Source organism: Gadus morhua, chromosome 18, assembly GCF_902167405.1.
Source record: "Gadus morhua chromosome 18, gadMor3.0, whole genome shotgun sequence".
Taxonomy (NCBI): domain Eukaryota; kingdom Metazoa; phylum Chordata; class Actinopteri; order Gadiformes; family Gadidae; genus Gadus; species Gadus morhua.
In genome coordinates, this window is record NC_044065.1 from 18,030,550 (window position 1) to 18,048,535 (window position 17,986).

The 17,986-nt window shown below is 42.2% G+C and overlaps 1 protein-coding gene across 1 annotated transcript in view; it reads left to right on the top strand.

The window, feature by feature from the left end:
- The window catches only part of nrg3b (neuregulin 3b), a 200,913-nt gene that overhangs the window by 111,577 nt on the left and 71,350 nt on the right, over nt 1-17,986 (top strand). Inside the window, exon 2 of the mRNA XM_030339965.1 lies at nt 8,546-8,681. Within this exon, the coding sequence (XP_030195825.1) occupies nt 8,546-8,681 (136 nt within the window). The remainder of the gene's footprint in view (nt 1-8,545; nt 8,682-17,986) is intronic.

Below are 17,986 nucleotides of genomic sequence, written 5' to 3' on the forward strand. Positions count from 1 at the left end.
ATACTTTTCTATTAATTGGTGGAAATACGACGCGTTTTTAGTGATGAGGAAAATATTTAGGAAATAAATACTCTCAGAATTCCGAAAGATGAAGAAAAAAAGGAGAAATGCCGCAAGAAAGCTGGGAGATCTTAGACTTTCGACTCGGAAGTCTGGCGTCCGAGGATTGAGGAACACACCATGAGTTATCATCAAACTAAAAAACAGCCATCTCAGCTAGCTATCTATAATGAAAATCCTCCTGACAAATTATTGCATCATCACACAAGCTTTGTGTGCACTTCAGTAGAATTTATCGACATAAATGTATACAAATGTATAGACAACGGCAGCAGACAAATCTAACACCAACAGTAAAGCTTTTGCTCCTTGCTGATCGTGTCATTCACGGGTATCGCGATAGTTGGTAGAGTTGAAATGCCTTTCAAAAGCTTTGGTTTCTGAACCAATTTTAGCTCTGGTGTGGGCCTGTTATTAACTCCAACCTTTTATTAAATGTTAACCTAGAAAGGGGCAGCCATTGTGAAGTAAACCAAGTCAAGCGCCATAATCTTATATCCAGATTATTAGGGGTACGAGCAGCGAAGCTGCTTGGCCCCTATTGTTTCCGTAACGTTTTTTTTTCCCCTCAAATTCTGTAAAAGTCATACTGCAGCCTAGCCTGGTCCTACCAGACCATCGTACTTCATTTCATTTGTACAGAGGGTCTGGAACTGCTCAATTGACAAACGGTCACTCACTTGGAGGCGGGTGTCTGTAGAAGTTTTAAAATGATTGGATCTGCCCAGTGCCACTCTGCATCTGCCATAACCAATTGCATAGCGTTTGGTCGTGACGTATGTCATTCGACGGGACCGGCTCCTTCACCACTAACGGAGCCAGCTGGAAAATCAAACTTTTCCCGAACCCGGTGGGGAGAAGCGCCACAACATCATGGCCACCAACAAAACTTTGCAAAGCTGTTCTTGCTCCGGCTTTAATTGATCACTTTTCGGCAGCGATCCCACAACAGACCGAATAGCTTCTCTCGTATCCTTCTCCATTGTCTTCCTCTGACTACAACTGAAACTGGCACGCGACCTAGACGTCATCGTTCTCAGCCACTCCCTCTGTTCGCTGATTGGACCGCCAGAAATCTGGTTTCCATGGAACACATTCATATTAAGCAGAACCAGAGCTAGTACTGAAGTGAAATGAAAATTGAGCGGAAGTAGGTAGGTGGGCGGTGCCAGGCTAACTGCAGCCTATACTGTAAGTCGAAAACTCTTGAAATGTTCAGGTATTGTTAACAATAACCCCCTTTACCCATAAACCAAAATTTGTGGTACTGCACCCAAAGGTTGCGCTGTTGTAAAAAATCATGAATTAGGCTTATTTCTCCTTACCAGATTGACCTGGACTCAAATTCTTTAATCAGAATATTAATCTCTAGAATCAGACGCATTTATAAAACCCTCGGGGTCTTATGCCCTAAAATTGTATGCTTTTACCACAATTTCATATTAAGCTAAACATGATAAAAAGATTCACAGGCTACAAAAATAGTAAAACATTCACCAAAATCGGCACGTAAAATCTTTAGACAAAGCCTCACAAAAATCATCGAACAGAATTTGTTTTACTTAGTTCGATTTGAGAAATATTGGCTAATAAGTTTGAGCAGTTAGCCCATTTTTCTTATATGACCATTTTGTTATTGTATAAAAAAACATACAACTATTATCAAGTAGATACCAATGCCCCCCACTACTAATAAACCCAAATTGTGATACTGTACCCAAAGGTGGCGCTATTTAAAAAAAATATGAACTAGCCTTATTTCTCCTTACGAGATTGACCTGGACTCAAAATTCTTTCATCAAAATAATCTCTAAAATCAGATGCGTCTTTTTCACGCTGGTCTTCTGCTCTAAAAATGTTTTCCCACAATTTCATAGAAAGCCAAACGTCCACAGTCTCAACCTATTTTGCCTATATGACCATTTTGTTATTGTATAACTACTATACGGCTATCGTTAGGTAGCTACCATTAACAGTGCAAATTTTCAGATCTGTACTCTTTTAAGAAAGCCCTTAATTCTCTTGTGAATTGTGTGCTTTGAGTTTTCTGGATGTTGTGTGCTTATCAATAGACATTTTGACCATGTGAATGAGGCTGCAGTTCAGGTTTATAAATGGAACATCTTTCCTTAAATATGACAATTATATGTTATATTTATACATCTTCCATTAGTGTGTTCTTGACTTTTAATTTTGCTCGGACCCCGTTAATCACCGCTTGCGGTTATGTTTGGATTTGTGTCTTTCACAGCGGGTAAACTTGTCATAAAGTTAGCGATAACAAAGCCCAGCAATTTAGGGGGAAGATAGGATTAGTCAATTTTACTGTAATTTGAAATAAGTCTCATTGAATTACTTTTATTCGACCTCTGTGAGATTTAAGAGGGTCCACCAATCACAGAGCTGCACAGCATTTTCCTTCCCAACACCTGCAGAGTCAGCAGCATTCTGATTGGCTGACAAAGAGGCTGCTTTCATTTAAAATGTCACGTTCCAACACAAATGAATAGACTGTTTTGAAGAGTTCATTTTCTCAGAAGCAATTTTGTTTAGATGTTGATTGTAAAATAAGAAATTAATCAAATAAAATGAAAATATGTTAGGGGCCTCGAGGGCCCTGACGACGCCCCCCTGTGTGAGTGTAATGTCCGTTTAGCCACAGAGGAGAATCAAACTGTCAAACACCTCCCTCCGCCAACAAGGCATTCTTTTGGGATACAAACTCCCAGGCATTAATAGGCTGGCGTAGGAGGGGCTAACAAGTTAATCGCTTGGTTCGGTAGAGGAACCAACCTCTTGATTGGCTGTCCAAAGGGAAAATCCATCGAACAAGATTATGGTGTGCTTCATTATCATAGTGTCGCGGATGGCAATAGATGGAGACTAAAAAGAAGCAAGTATAGGTGTTTATTCCGCCTTAAGAAAGAAAAGCACACACAACAAAGAGCAAATAGGAAAATACACTGATACACTAATTACTGGCGCGGCCCTTAGCCTGTCGAGCGTATCGTGTTCCATGTTCCTCTCGGCTCTCCGAGCTCGTTGCACGCCCCGCTCCATTAGCCTTCATCGGACAGACCCTTCCTCTCTCCGCCCAAGCTTTTACAGTGTTTCCCGTTGGACAAGAGGATTAAGCCACAAACCTCCGCACTGAAATAGTTTTCCCTCTCGAGATGTGTGTCTTTATTTCATAATGTACCACAGCTGCTGAAGGTAAACTGTTCAGTGTTTGTGCACTACCCTTGGCTAGCTCATCGCCCCATGTTATGCTCCCTTATAATCCCCCTGCCGTTATTCAAATAAATTGGCGTAAATAGTAAAAGAGGTACTCTCTTTCTTATTATCCTTTATCACAGTGGCAACCTCAAAGCGCCATATTTGAAAGATCCTGACAATCCGTAACCCTATTTGCACTCATACACAGGAAAGTACAACTTCTAAAGTGTTATTGGGTAAAGGAACACACCACAGGAAAGAGCCACACACAAAGGACCCACTCTTGGAGGGCAATGGGTTCAGGGAATTTAGATCCACCAAAATAACTTAGACTGAAATACGAACGAACAAGCTTAGCAGTATTAAGCATAATCTAGCCAGTAAATCCACAGTAGTGGAGTAGACAGAGCGGATTTTAGGCTACTGGCTAATGGTCATAGTATTAAAAATATCATATCTACAGCTGTGGTTTGAAGATACAGGGGTGGAAAATAGCAGAGCCATAGAGAGAGAGAGTAGTGTCATTCTCGTTCACGCCATCAAGCCAATTATTTCAGAGCAATGGAGGATCATTGAGACCCTCAATAGTTCCAAACATTGGGAACTACACGCAGCAGAGCCCCATTAAAAACAGCAGCACTGTTGATGTTCAGGCTAGTTATTATCTAGTTTTGATTCAGTTGGCAATATAATTGACATTGTGTCACAGTCAGAGTTAGAAGATTTTAACTTTCCTTACCTACGGAATGTGGCAAAGCTATGTTATAGGGAATGAATCAATATCAATATCGTCAATATGGTTTATTGCATTGTTTGTATGTGCATTCAGAATTCGTGCTGCGTGTGTTTATGTGGGGCGGTTGACATTGGAGATGACTATTTTGCAGCCAGTTGGTGGTGACATGAGGATGTCATCCTGGAGTGTGTGGAGATGACGGCTGGTTTAAGCTGCCTCACCTGCCCAGGTCTGATTGGACGCTGGGGCTGAATGAGGCTGCACACTGGCTGTCCATTGAGTAATCAGTGTGCAACAGGTTAGACAAGCCATCTCCACACACACTCAGGGAGAGATCTCCCGCATGGCAGCATGGAGCACCATCCCATGTATCATTACCTGTAAACTGTACAATAAACCGGCTATCAACTCCACCACCCTGGGTCATTGTCTCTAGAGGAGCCCACTAAAAGTCATCTAGGTGGAGTGAGGCAGCCACCTAGGTGGTGTGTAGCAAAGGACCTTGTTACACTGCTGCCCAATGTGGGGCCTCTCCAAAGCACTGTGGACCAAGAACGGCTGTCTGAGGACGCACTGGCCCCCAGCAGCAGCGATAGACAGCTGCCACCCAACACCAGGCCTTTCCCCAGGGGTGGGAATCACAGGGTAACTCACGATGCGATACACAATACATGAACCTCCATACCGATAATAACCCGTTACACCGATTATGCAATGATCAATATATTGTTAGTCAATCCTATAACGATGCATCACGATATATGTCTAACGATGAATACAAAATGACTTTGAAAAGGTAAAGTGCTGGTCATTATTCATGGTCCAAACTGAGTTTTTCAGTTACTAATCTTTGGTTAGTAAACTTCCGTTCAAGTTTCCTTCGTTTATGTGCTTTATATTTTTTATTTAAATATCGATATTTGGGGCGATATTTACTGTAAAACTTCAGGAATAAAGCATAAAAATGCTAAATAAATTCTTAAAAATATATATATATATGCATATATCTTTTAAAAATATAAAAATATAATATCAATATTTGGCACCAGTGTATCGTTTCTCGTATCAAACAAAGAAGGGCGAGGATATATCGCCGTAATGTTATTTTATCACATCCCTAACGGGGAGGCAGCACACGACCGCCACAGGCAACCGTCTGCCCCCAGCCCGCCCAGGCATCCAGCCCACCGCAGCAACCCAGGCCCAGCCAGCATCGCCGCTAGGGGTGGGAAAAATAAGCGATTCTTCGATGCATCGCGATTCTCCCTAGAACGATTCTGTCTCGATGCTGAAAAATTCAAAAAAAAATGTTGCCTGCTGCAATAATATAATGCAATAATGCAAGCTGCATTATATAATGCAAGCTGCATTATAACACAAAGTTAATTCACCTGTTGATGTCTTTAATGATCATCACAAAAGTAGGAAGTGATTAGCAAACTCTGAGCAAACCCAGATGTATATATATATATTTTTGAAAATCACGCATGGAAATGTACAAAAAAAAACTGTTTTTTTTGTGTACATGCGATCGATAATCTCTTCAGAATCAAATCGTTGACCTCATAATCGGAATCGAATCGAATCGTGAGGTGCCAAGAGATTCCCACCCCTAATCGCCGCCCAGCTGTCACGCCTCTGCCAGACCGTCCAGACGGCCCTGCCATGGCCTCGTCCGCCGACGCCTCCGTGGCCTAACCGTACAATAAACCGCCGTTCAACACCCCCACCCTGTGTCCCGGAGGAGCCCGGTTAGAGTCCCCTAGGTGGAGCGTGGCCGTCACCTAGGTGGTGTGAAGCAATGGACCCTATTACAGCCTTGATAACATGATACCTACCGTTGTCAATCACATCGTCGCTTCTACAATAGAACATTGACGAAGAGTTTCAAGCTATTGCACACTATTGTGAGATGCATGGCTGTTTTTATGGATGGGAGAGATGATGACAAATAAACCACAATGTTACTATCATGAAGATGTTCTGGAAATGTCTGCATGTTGAATGGACGAGGAGATCGAGTGCTGTGCCTACCCCTCGCTCTGACCCAACCACAAGGCATCTATTGAAAATCCTCATGTCGTTACCTCATGCTGTTTGTCATGATAGTCTTTTGTGACGGTTTCGATTGCTTCTGCTCACTAGCGTAGAAGATTTTAAACCTTGTCTTCAGAAAGGGAAGCAAAACTTCCTGCCTCTATTCTCTGAGCGGTCGGTGCGGCCCGACGTGATAGAATCAAACCATGGTCGTGGCTGAGTCCAAGGACGCGATGGATCAATGAGCATGGACTGAGACATTGAAGCACTATTGATGTTTGTGTTTATGAAAGCTTCAATCATAGGGTCAATACGTCCGTTGCTTATTGTGCATACAGATTAGGAATTACAACTCTGAGTTACTGAACGCTTGTGCCTAAAAAACAAACACAATTACCTTGTGTAGGTCACGGCCGTCTCCTGTCCAGATTCAACGTCCCAGACAGCCTAAAATCCATCTGAATTTAACATTCATTTTCATCCAACTTTGGAGCAACGTTGTATTAGAATAGAATGACATAGAAAAGAATGTCACGAATAGAATGTTGGAGGTGACCTTGGGTGTCTTAGGTGACCTTGGGTGTCTTGAAAGGCGCCTCTAAATGAAATGTATTATTATATTATTATTATTTAATAGATCTCTGCTGCATATGTTTGGCTTTACTATCATAGGAGATTCCCTTTACACATCACAGCGGTCATAACATACTTGATAGGTTATTATGCTTGATTTCCGATTGTAGTTATGGTTAGGCCAGTACATGTCGATCTATAGGGTTTCGTTCTCTTTTGTTATGTTAATTGTATATTAATATGGGAATAGCGTTCTGTGCTGATTTTGCCATATAAATGCCTATTTCCGTTCATTGTGTTACACAGCCGCTTCTTTAGTAATTGAGTCAGCTCAGGCGCGAGAGGGATGAAGTGAAACTACTTCTCTTATGACATTAATACCACTACTCTTGTAAATGACTTATTCTACTCATGCTATTCTAGTCATGTTTCCTTAAATGAGGTGTGTAATTGTTTAAGTCGTATAGCGTTACCTCACAGCCTTGTAGGACTTAGCTAATTCTAAAACCCCTGTGTCACCCTTTATCCTCCTGTAATAGACCAGACCAGCTTACCAGAGACTGAGCAAATTGGGTACAATTTGATATCTACTCCGGTTCTCGGTTATGCGCATTGGTTAATGCACCTCAATTTAGGCCGAACCTTTTGAACCTTGAGATGATGTGATGTTTTTTGTAGTAGGTGGAATGCTTTGTCACTGGAGGTCGTACATTTAATAGACTTCCCACAAGAGCCTTTCCATGGCAACACATTGAACATTGAGTTTGATATGCATGGCTGTTGTTGTTGGATTCAGAGCCATTGAGCCTGTGTGACTATGTCTTGGTGGATTTACTTCTTTAGACTATTCTGCCTGCTTGATGCTGAAGCAGAACAATGTTGGCTAACTTTTCAACCCTTCAATCTTATCTTCTCATTTTAGCCAGTTATATCATTATACCATACTTATATAATGTAAAAGTCTACTGGCAAGCAGGTCTGTTTGCAATGCTCCAAAAAAATTAGCATTCTGTTTACTTGTTAGAAAATATCCCTCTTTTGTGTTAAATAAGCAAAGTGATGCACAAATTACAGCTCTTTACAATGACCTTTCATGAAGCAACAAGAACACGTAAGAATCAATCTTTTTGGCCATCTATTGAGCATCTACGTCATTCCATGGCTCTGATAAAAGGTAAACGGACACAATCTGGAGCCGATGGGAAGCCTTGGCTGCAGGTGGTGGAGGCCGGTCCCACCCTAATTCAGTGTAATGAGTGTGATTGGCTGCCCCCGTGGGTGGATTATGTGAACAACCTCTCAGCCAAGTGGTTTCGCCTTGGGAATGCTTCTCAGGAGAAGCTCAGACTAAATAAGTTTTCGATGTACTCTGGAGGTAATTCAGCTCAATAGTTCAGCTTGCAGCTGAGCTCTTCCTCTATTGTGTGTTCCTAGTGTTTGTCTCTTTCTAGTGGAGGATCTGTCATTATTAGGTTTGATGGAACTTTGTAATGCCCAGCCCTGTTCCTTTTGTGGCCCACCGGCTGAATAAAGACCGTAGATCCTGCTTTAGCACTTTCATGCCTTTGCTTCCTATGCGTTGTGACCGACAATGACCACATTTAACAATCACACTCAGCTTTGATTCCAAACTGGGGTGCTAGGCTACTTTTCTCTCTTCATTTCCAATAAAGTAAGGCACCCAGCCCATAAACACACATTCAATACATAAAGGGGGTATGTTTTTCATCGTCCGAGCGACTAGCCCTCAAGTTGTCTTCCTTGCCGGTCTGTTCATCTGAGCCAATGCTGTCCCTCTTGCTTTGAGTTCCCCCTATCACTTCCCAGGCTGGGTTCCCCTAATGACCAGGTATAACTTGTATAGCTGGGTTGTGTTTTAGTGTCCGACCCTAATGAAAAGCTCTCTCTCCCTCTCTGGTGCAGCCGTGGCCCCGACCCTGCCCGGCCTGCGCTCCGAGGTGTTCAAGCCGTGCGTGGAGGACAAGGACCTGGCCTTCTGTCTGAACGACGGGGAATGCTCCATCATCGAGACCAGAGCAGGAGTGCATCGACACTGCAGGTAGGCGTCTGCGTGCGTGTGTGTGTCTATGTGTGACATTGAGTGTGTGTGTCAGAGTTTGTGTGTGTGTGTGTGCGACATTGTTTGTGTGGGTGTGTGTGTGTGTGTGTGTGTGACAGTGTGTGTGTGTCAGCGTGTGTGGCCGACTATGACAGTGTGTCTATTTGTGTGGGACAGTGTGTGTGACTGTGTGTGCGTATGTGGGTGTGTGTGCGTGTGTGACAGTGTGTGTGTGTCACAATGTGTGTGAGTTTGTACGTACGCACGCATGTGCGTGTGCGCTGTGGTTCAGACGCATTCAGTTTCCTCCCCGGTATCGACGCTTTCCTGTGTTTGCCCTTGTCGTCCAATCTGTGACCTTGGTGTGGTTTTCACACACACACACACACACACACACACACACACACACACACACACACACACACACACACACACACACACACACACACACACACACTACCACACACACTACCACACACAAAACCCTCCAGCTAATGCATGAGTTGATTTGGATCTAAGAATAGGAGGTTAATTTAAGAGTCTAACCAAAACACAAAAGCAGAACAATTACCTGGGTAGTAAGGGGTCTGGGGACATGCATAAGGGACTCGTATTATCTCATGGTTAACCTTATGTTCACATTGAACCGCTATGCAAATGGGAAGTCATATTTAAACCGCTACTCACGAGGAGAACAGGCTCAAAGGACTCAATAATTACAGATCTTGCTCTTATAATCATACAAATTAATAAAACCAAAAGACACGTGTTCCTTACAATGGATCTATTTAAATTAATACAAAAACAATTAATGATAAAACCTACAAAGCCCATAAGCAGGTTGTTTGGATTATTGTGTTTCTTTCCCCACCGGTTGATTAAATTATTTACCTAATGAGGCCCATGGCTAGCTTTTTAAGAGCTTTACTCTCGTCTCACAAACAAACAGCCACATACTCCTACACACATCCATCTCTGACCCATGGAGGCTCTTCACCAGTGAATCCCACCATGGTTCCAGGGGGTCCTCGTAAAGATTTGGTTTTTAATTTGTAATGCTTTTAACGATGTAAAATATGACTATTTTATTATTTAGTTAAACAGAAGTATATGCTGATTTAAGAGCAGGAGTAGAATAAGACCCCTGAGCCTCTTCCACAAAACACACTACAAACGTAATAATGATGCCTCTAAATGATAATAGTTTAATGTTAGTCCCAGGGAAAGCATGCGCGGCCCGGTGTGTATGAAGGGGCACTTCAACTACACTGCTCGGATTTAGGTTCTATTTTTTTCAGTTCTCAGTACTACAGCACGGTACAACAGATGAAAAGTGGTTGGGAAAAACACTGCTTTTAACCATTGCTTCCTACAGCTTAACCCAGAGGTCCAGCGATCACTTCCTGTGATTTTTACCACAGCCTTTCATTCCAGACAATCCAAGAAAGTGATCCCTGCGTGACATGTCATGTTGCCACAACGAAAAAACAGGGTCGATTGATGGCCCAAGGCGACCGATTGTTGCTGAGGGGCAGCACACAAACACACGCACACACACTCAAACACGCAAGCACGCACATACGCACATACGCACACGCACACACACACACACACACACACACACACACACACACACACACACACACACACACAAACACACACATGCACACACACACAACCACACACAACCACACTCAAACATACACACACACACACACACACACACACACACACACACACACACACACACACACACACACACACACACACACACACACACACACACACGCACACACTAATTTGGTGAATGTCACTGTTGTTGATGCCCACACACCCTCCAACGGTCTCCAGTCCCCCCCAGAACTGCGGGGCTGTAATTAGCACCAGAATCATGGCTCTTTTTTTTAACACAAAGTGGAGAAACCTTTTGGGGACCACACCTGGCTGGGGACTCATTTCTCCCTGGCTGAAGGTTGTGGTGTATGAGGGAATGATTACAGGGTTGGTCGAGACCTCTCGGAAATTGAAAGGTTTAACTTGCCTCTGCCGAGCCCCGGCGGTACGTCACGAGAAAGAAAAAAACCTCATCCGACATCAGAAATCACTGTTGTTGATGCCGGGTTGTAGCCCTCCGGGAACGGGAGGAGTCTGAGAGAGGGAGGGAGGCTGTGATGGGAAGGGACCATTTTCACCACATCAGGATAAAATGATGGCGCTACCGTGTCTATCTAGCATCATAATTTGAGGTATTATGGCGTGAAGCAGGCGAAAATGAACTTCTCTATTCGGCTGCACTGATTCCGCCAATCTTCAAAAAGTTATGAGCACCAGCAAATACGCGGGAGCCCTCACCAGAATGTAACCCACCTAGTAGCAATCGATTTAGGTGTTTGTATCGGTTCATTTAAAATAGATAAATCCAACAATGATTCATTCATTTCAGGTACTAGATTAGTAGGAGACGGAGTGATGCTTTTGAAACACACGTTAGATGTTAAAATAATAGTTAATAGATTAAAATCCACCGAACAAAACTCAACATTTTATGGTTTATTTGGCAAGAAAACCTCCATCATGGGTGCGTGCCGGTGGCTCACCGCGTAGAGCGTGTACCATATAGGCTCAGTCCCAAACGCAGCGACCCGGGTTCGAGTCCTGCCCGTGGTCATTTACTGCATGTCCTCCCCTCTATCTCCCAAACCTTCCTCTCCATCTCACTCTATGATAAAGCATTAAAATGCAAAAATAAATCTTAAAAAAACAAAACAAAAAAAATCCATCATTGAAATATTTTCTAATGTATTAAGCTATAAGAGGTTTGATGTCAATAACTCAAGTCTATACGCAGATCTATTATAAAGGGGTTGGAATATGATTGACACAATTTTGAGGTCGAAACAGAAAATCAAGTATAGGTTTTATGTAAATAATTGTTTGTTTATTTTATAGAAGTTATATATAATTACTTTTAGTGTGCTTCGCGTATGTTAACCTTTTGTAAGTCAGTTAGAATGAAGCTATCCTTTTTTAGAATGACTAGAGGGCAATTTCTGTCATTAATTTATGAACAAGTCAAATAATAGTCTTCAAGTTTATGATCTGAGGGGGACGCTACAAACAAAGCTCAGCTCTGTTACTTTAACAGGCAACAGAAAGACAAACCCACACATTCACCTCTGGAAATAGAGTCGGATCATTCCTTTGTCAGGCCTTTCAAGAAAAGATGTGATACAACGCCGTTTATGAATTGATTACAATGTTGTAATCGCTAATTTGACCAGAGTAATTAACGGTCACAAAACGGTCCATTACTACCCATATCTGCACGCAGCCAGGGTGTAGCATGTGTAGTATGTGTCATTTGTGTGTGTGTGTGTGTGTGTATATTTGCACGAAAACAAGTGGCACATAGTCCTTGTAAGGGAAGACCGTTTTAATCCATGCCTTGCTCTTGGAGGCTTTTCTGCTGCACGGTATTACACGAGAATAAGTGCATGCAGAAGATGGATGTATTCACTGAAAAAGTGTATTTACGTTTAGAGGACTAGTGGAACTTAGCGGTCATTATCTCCTCATATACTTCCTCACAGCTGAGTGTTGTTTGTCTATGCAAATGAATCCTGCACTCCATACGCTGTGTGGGTTCCCAAAACAAACCGGCATTTGGGGAATGTATTACACACACCAACCTTGCACATGCACACACACACAGACACGCACAACATATGTTGCTGTTGCGATTTATGAATACAAATAATTCCTATAGGTTTTGAAGCACTTAGGGAAACTTGATTGTGGATATTTCTTAATTGGTAACTTCTTCTCTCATTCGCCGCTGTATTGGAATTTCTTATTGATAAGTACAATGATATTAATGTTGAACTGGACTAAGGGCAAGATCTGATTAAAATCTGATTAGCTTGTATAATTATGTAAAACATTTAGCAGAAGCAGTATTAAAGATTCAATTCGAAATAAAGAGTATCATTTTCTTTTGCTGAATAAATTCGACGAATTACTATTTAATAGAAACATTACAAATTTAAGCATTTTTTAATGTTTTCATTAAGTGACCTAATAAACCAACCACAAGTCATGTCTTCCATGTTTAATCAGTGAATATTGTATTTCGTCTATAAAAAAAGTAGTTTCTGACGCGTTGTGACAGCTGAGGCTCAGAACTAACAAGCTGTTTTTCTTTGATGGGTGCTAATGCAGAAATTAGTCACCATTTCACAACTTCAGTGTGTCACAGCTTCACCCTGTCACACCACATTAATGACAGGATTGGTATTTTCCTGACAAGGGCTGTATGGACATTGACAACAGAAAGCTCTCTCTTCCAAATATGATCCACAATGAATATCAGACTCTCCCACTCTCGTTTGCCAACTGGGCTAAGGTCAAGAGTATTCTCCACCATGCAATTGTGTGAGAGTGTGTGTGTGTGTGTGTGTGTGTGTGTGTGTGTGTGTGTGTGTGTGTGTGTGTGTGTGTGTGTGTGTGTGTGTGTGTGTGTGTGTGTGTGTGTGTGTGTGTGTGTGTGTGTGTGTGTGTTCCGCAATCAATGCAATTGAATGGAGAGGTTGTTATTGCAATTAACATAATCTTCTTATGAGAATGATATGATTAACTGGAGCCATTGTCTGAACAACAATGTCTAGAACACTTGATAGATTGCTGACCAATTAGCCTGCTAGCCACTGTTGGTAATTAAGAGCAATGCTGGCTGTTCCGGGCAAATCCACGTCAACTAATGCCTTCAAAATAAGAGCATTCGCTTCAGCGAATCCCAGTAAACCCCTGTTGGGTATATATGTACTATGTTGAATGTACGCTGCTATATTTATCTGTTAAGGATCTGATGGGAGAGAACATACATAATATAAGGAACTATAGGCTCCATGGACTGTTAGGTCATAGGAAGGCAGAATTGCCAGCTTCTTGGCTCAGGCTTAAGTGAGTTAGACAGGCCGGTTAGATGGAGACTCACAGAAGGAGGGCGTGACCGCCGCGCATCCTCTGCATGTATACTCCCACCACAGGTCTTCTCCTCCCAGCGGGAGGAAGGAGCAGTGGGTGGGGGATGCGGTTGTAGCACGGTACACTTTAATGATAGATAGATGGATAACAACTTTATCAATCCCCCGGAGGGGAATTTCCTTTGCTACAAAAGCCAGCAGCAGTGGGACACAAAGGATAAGATACAATCCAATAGAAATACAAACTATTATTGCTAATGTAAATGCTGAAATAAGGACAAACAGAACAAATAGGGCAAACAAATCAAACGGTATAAACATTATAAATTATATATAAAGTGGCCCAGTACCAGTACTTAAATGCAAATGTACCAGTACGAGTGAGTAGTACCAGTACTAGTACTTAAAGTGTATGAATGGCTCAGCTTTCATCCTGAAATACCCTCGTCAAACAGCAGAGCCATTGCATAACGACCACATGTTTACCCAGTTCATCCAGGAGATGCGTCCCTACACAGTTTGGACACGGGACGTGTGTCAAAGAGTGAATAAATGCTGGACTTACATGCGGTACATCCAGAGTGACATCTCCCCAGAGCCGCAGGGATGGCCGCCCTGTTTGATATGCAAATAATGCGAGCTTGTGTAATTGCGGAGGCTTTAGGATCAGATTGACATTTTCCAGGACCAACAACAGATTAGCCCTCTCTGAAATCCGATGAAATCCCTCAGACATAATTCCCATTGTGAGGACGGCTGTGTAAAAACCCAGAATCAATGCGTTCCCCCATCGATATGAACACGCCTAGGCAAGACGTATCTGTAAAAGATTTATTTGGTCACCACACACGCGCACGCGCATGCACACGCACACACACTCGCATGCCCACAAACACACACACACACACACACACACACACCACACACACACAAACAAACACCCACCCACACACACACACACACACACGCACCATACACACACAGTCACATGTCCACAAACACACACATACACACAAAAGCACCACATTGCATACACGACACACACACACAAAAGACACGCATGTAATAATGTATAGTGTATATTATTCTTTTTTTAAACAATCTCAAATCCGAAGACCCATTTATCACCAAAAAGCTGTTGGCAACTGTTGTAAGAAACCCTGCCGCATTCCCCACTAAACTCTTCATGTCTCTATCTTCATGAGGGGTGTTAATGACATGGCTACGGCGACACTTTATCCTGGGGCTTGAACTGCTTAAACATAGATGATGCAAAGAGACTGCAAGTTAGCTTCCCAAGTAATGAGCTTATCGGGTAGTGAGCTTGCGATGCTGAACAGCATGGTGCCATATGGGGAAAAAGATTGTCCACTGTAGCAACAAATTCAATTGAATTCTCTTTCAACAACATTCAGTGCATTATGTTTGTTTGAATAATAACAATACTTAAGAAATAATGTGCATGTATGCGTGTGTGATGGGGGTTGTGTGTGTATGTGTGGGGGGGAGGGGGGGGGTTCGTATGTGATATTGTTCCAATTGTACAATAAGGAGTATAGCAATGTCACTGTACATTGAATTAGATATTAGCAGAGGCTTAATATAATGATATCATATTATTATTATGCTGTATTTACTCAGCACTGCAGAAGAAAATATGACAGGTTTTTTTCAATTGCTTGAACACATTGAGCAAAAGCTTGAACTCATTAAGACACAACACTGAGAAACATACCATTCACATCTATGATGAATTGAAACTTAACAATCCTTTGTCAAAATGTCACTCTGATGACAAAAGGATACACAGGTATCATATGAATACACTTTCAGATCAGCAGCAACACACTAGTCTACTTTGTATGAAACACTGCAGTCTTTCATATTCACTGTTTTAATTCAGTTCCACAGAAGGCACATTTTCACAACAACCAAAAAATTGATTACTCAATACTGGACATTGCAGTACGATACTTTGCAGTGCAGTAAATTCAGTTAAAGCAAAAATAAAATAAAAATAAACAAAAAAACACTACTGTACTGTAAACACAGAAAAACACAGCAATTGTGCGTGGGTGGGCTTATGGATCCTCGCCTTGTGTGCCGAATCCATCCATGGATTGATCTTACATGTATATGACCATTGGCGGTCATATACACGCCATCTTCAAGCCGAAGAAAAACCTTCTATAGCATTTAGAAATGGCGAGTATATGATTTCTAATTGTTTATGGTTGGTATACCAGTTACGGACCAAGACAGCCCGATGGAAACAACAAACCTGGGCTGCTCTGATCTTTCCTGTTCAGCCTCATCATGAAGTGCATCTAGAAATGTGATGATATGTTGGGTATTGTAGGGACCTATTTTTGCATGATGGTGCAGTTACCCTCAAAGGCTTATGGAGGCACACAATGATATATTTCCCCCGCGCTGCCCCGGGACGTGCATAATTGCCCTTGGGCCTTTTTGTAGCTGGTCTTCAATTTTGTAAGCAAGTGTTTTCAGGTGTGTATCTTAGTATTTTAAATTACCCAATGTGTTTTGTATTTTGAATAGATGTGTTTTCCCAATGCTCCACTGATATTTCATTTTTTGAACTAAGTGTCTTTTGTATGAAATAGTGTGGAGTGTGCAGTAGCGTGTGTTACAGAAAGGAGAAAGTGTGTTGCACAATTGCAACTAAAGTGCAAAGCAGCGCTTTTTTTTAAGGTATGGTTACATGTGTTTAAGGTATAGTAACAACAATTTCAAGTTCTACTACTTTGATGGAAGCATGCGTCTATAGAGTTCAAGCAATTGACAAAAACTGTAACTTTTGGAACATTTTTGTTTTTGCAAATGTGGGTTACAAAAAATATCTAGCAAGGGAATATATGGGAAAAATGTGCCAAAAATACTTAAATATGTATTTATTTTGGTGTAGTAGTGATCAAAAAATGATATGCAGCTACCATCTTGGCCAAGGCCTGCTATCCCAGCATGCACTGGGGCACTTACCTTAGTTCTCTACCTCAAGGCTGAACTGGCCCAGGGACTTAGGCATCTAGCTCTCTCTCTATTCAAACTTTCTGTACCTCCCTCTCAATATTTCTCGATCTGTTTCTATCGCAGACTCCCTCTGTCTCCTCCCTATTTTTCTCTTGGTCTCTCTACCTCTCCATTTATTTCTCTCTCTCTTTCTCCCTCTATTGCTTGATTCCACTTGCCACCACGCACAGCAGCATGGAATTAAACAAAACCAAAGCCAAATAAAAGACAAACAGTGAATATTCATGTTTTCAATGAACATAAATAAACATGAGTTTGTGCTGGGTGATTTGAAACTTTTAACAGAATTTATTTGGCCTTCATTCAGATTCCATCGCTATTCACTTGTGACATTAAAGGGAGCGTAGAGTCTGTCTCCTTTTCATTGTACCACAGACCGGTAGCACCTGAGGTCCTCAGGTGAAACTACTCATTCACAGAGGTTAATAGGAAAAAAAAACAAAGGTTTCCATTTATAGAATATTACGGTACAGGATTTGGGCCACATGATTTATAATTATTTTTTTAGAGTCAGAGTTTAGAGTCAGAATTCTGACTTTAAACTCAGACCTCAAAGAAAATTTCACCTGTGGCCGTAATCCTCTACCATATCTTCCGTAGGTCAGCGTGTGGTTCCCATCCTGTATATATCGTAAATTGACTCTCACTGACCTTGGTTCCTTATCGGTAGTCCACCCATAATTCTGACTTTACACTCAGAAGTCCAAAAAAAATAACCACATATGGCTCTAATCCCCTTCCCTAGCATATGAATCAATGTGTTTGGGTTCACGTGCGTGTCTGAAGGACAGCCCGCTGAAGGCCGCGGCAGCACTGCCACTCCTTACCATCTCCAGGGGAACATATCCTACTGTCCTCTCGCTGACGACGCAAAGCCCTGTTTCTCCTCATCCGGCAATTTAAAAAAAGGAATTAAGAACCACTGGGGACAAACACAGCAGCCGTTGTCGGTGCTCGCCGTCGACACGTGATCAATTAAGCGCCATTACTAATAATTGGCTTTCAGTGGAACGAGCACAACTGCCCATTGCATAAATACTTAATGGTGAAATATGGTTCTTTAATTAAGCGGCTGATGGCTGTATAGAGACGAGGCGGGGCTCAGGCACGTTCTGAAAGCATCGCCGTGATGTCATTGATCTGGATCCTGCCATAAATCTCCTGGAGGCTTTTGAGGTTTCCCTCCCCCCCCCCCCCGGGACGCCCAACCCGGCACTGTTTGAGCCCATCTTGACTTCACACGAACGCAATTACTCTCACGGAGACAACCGC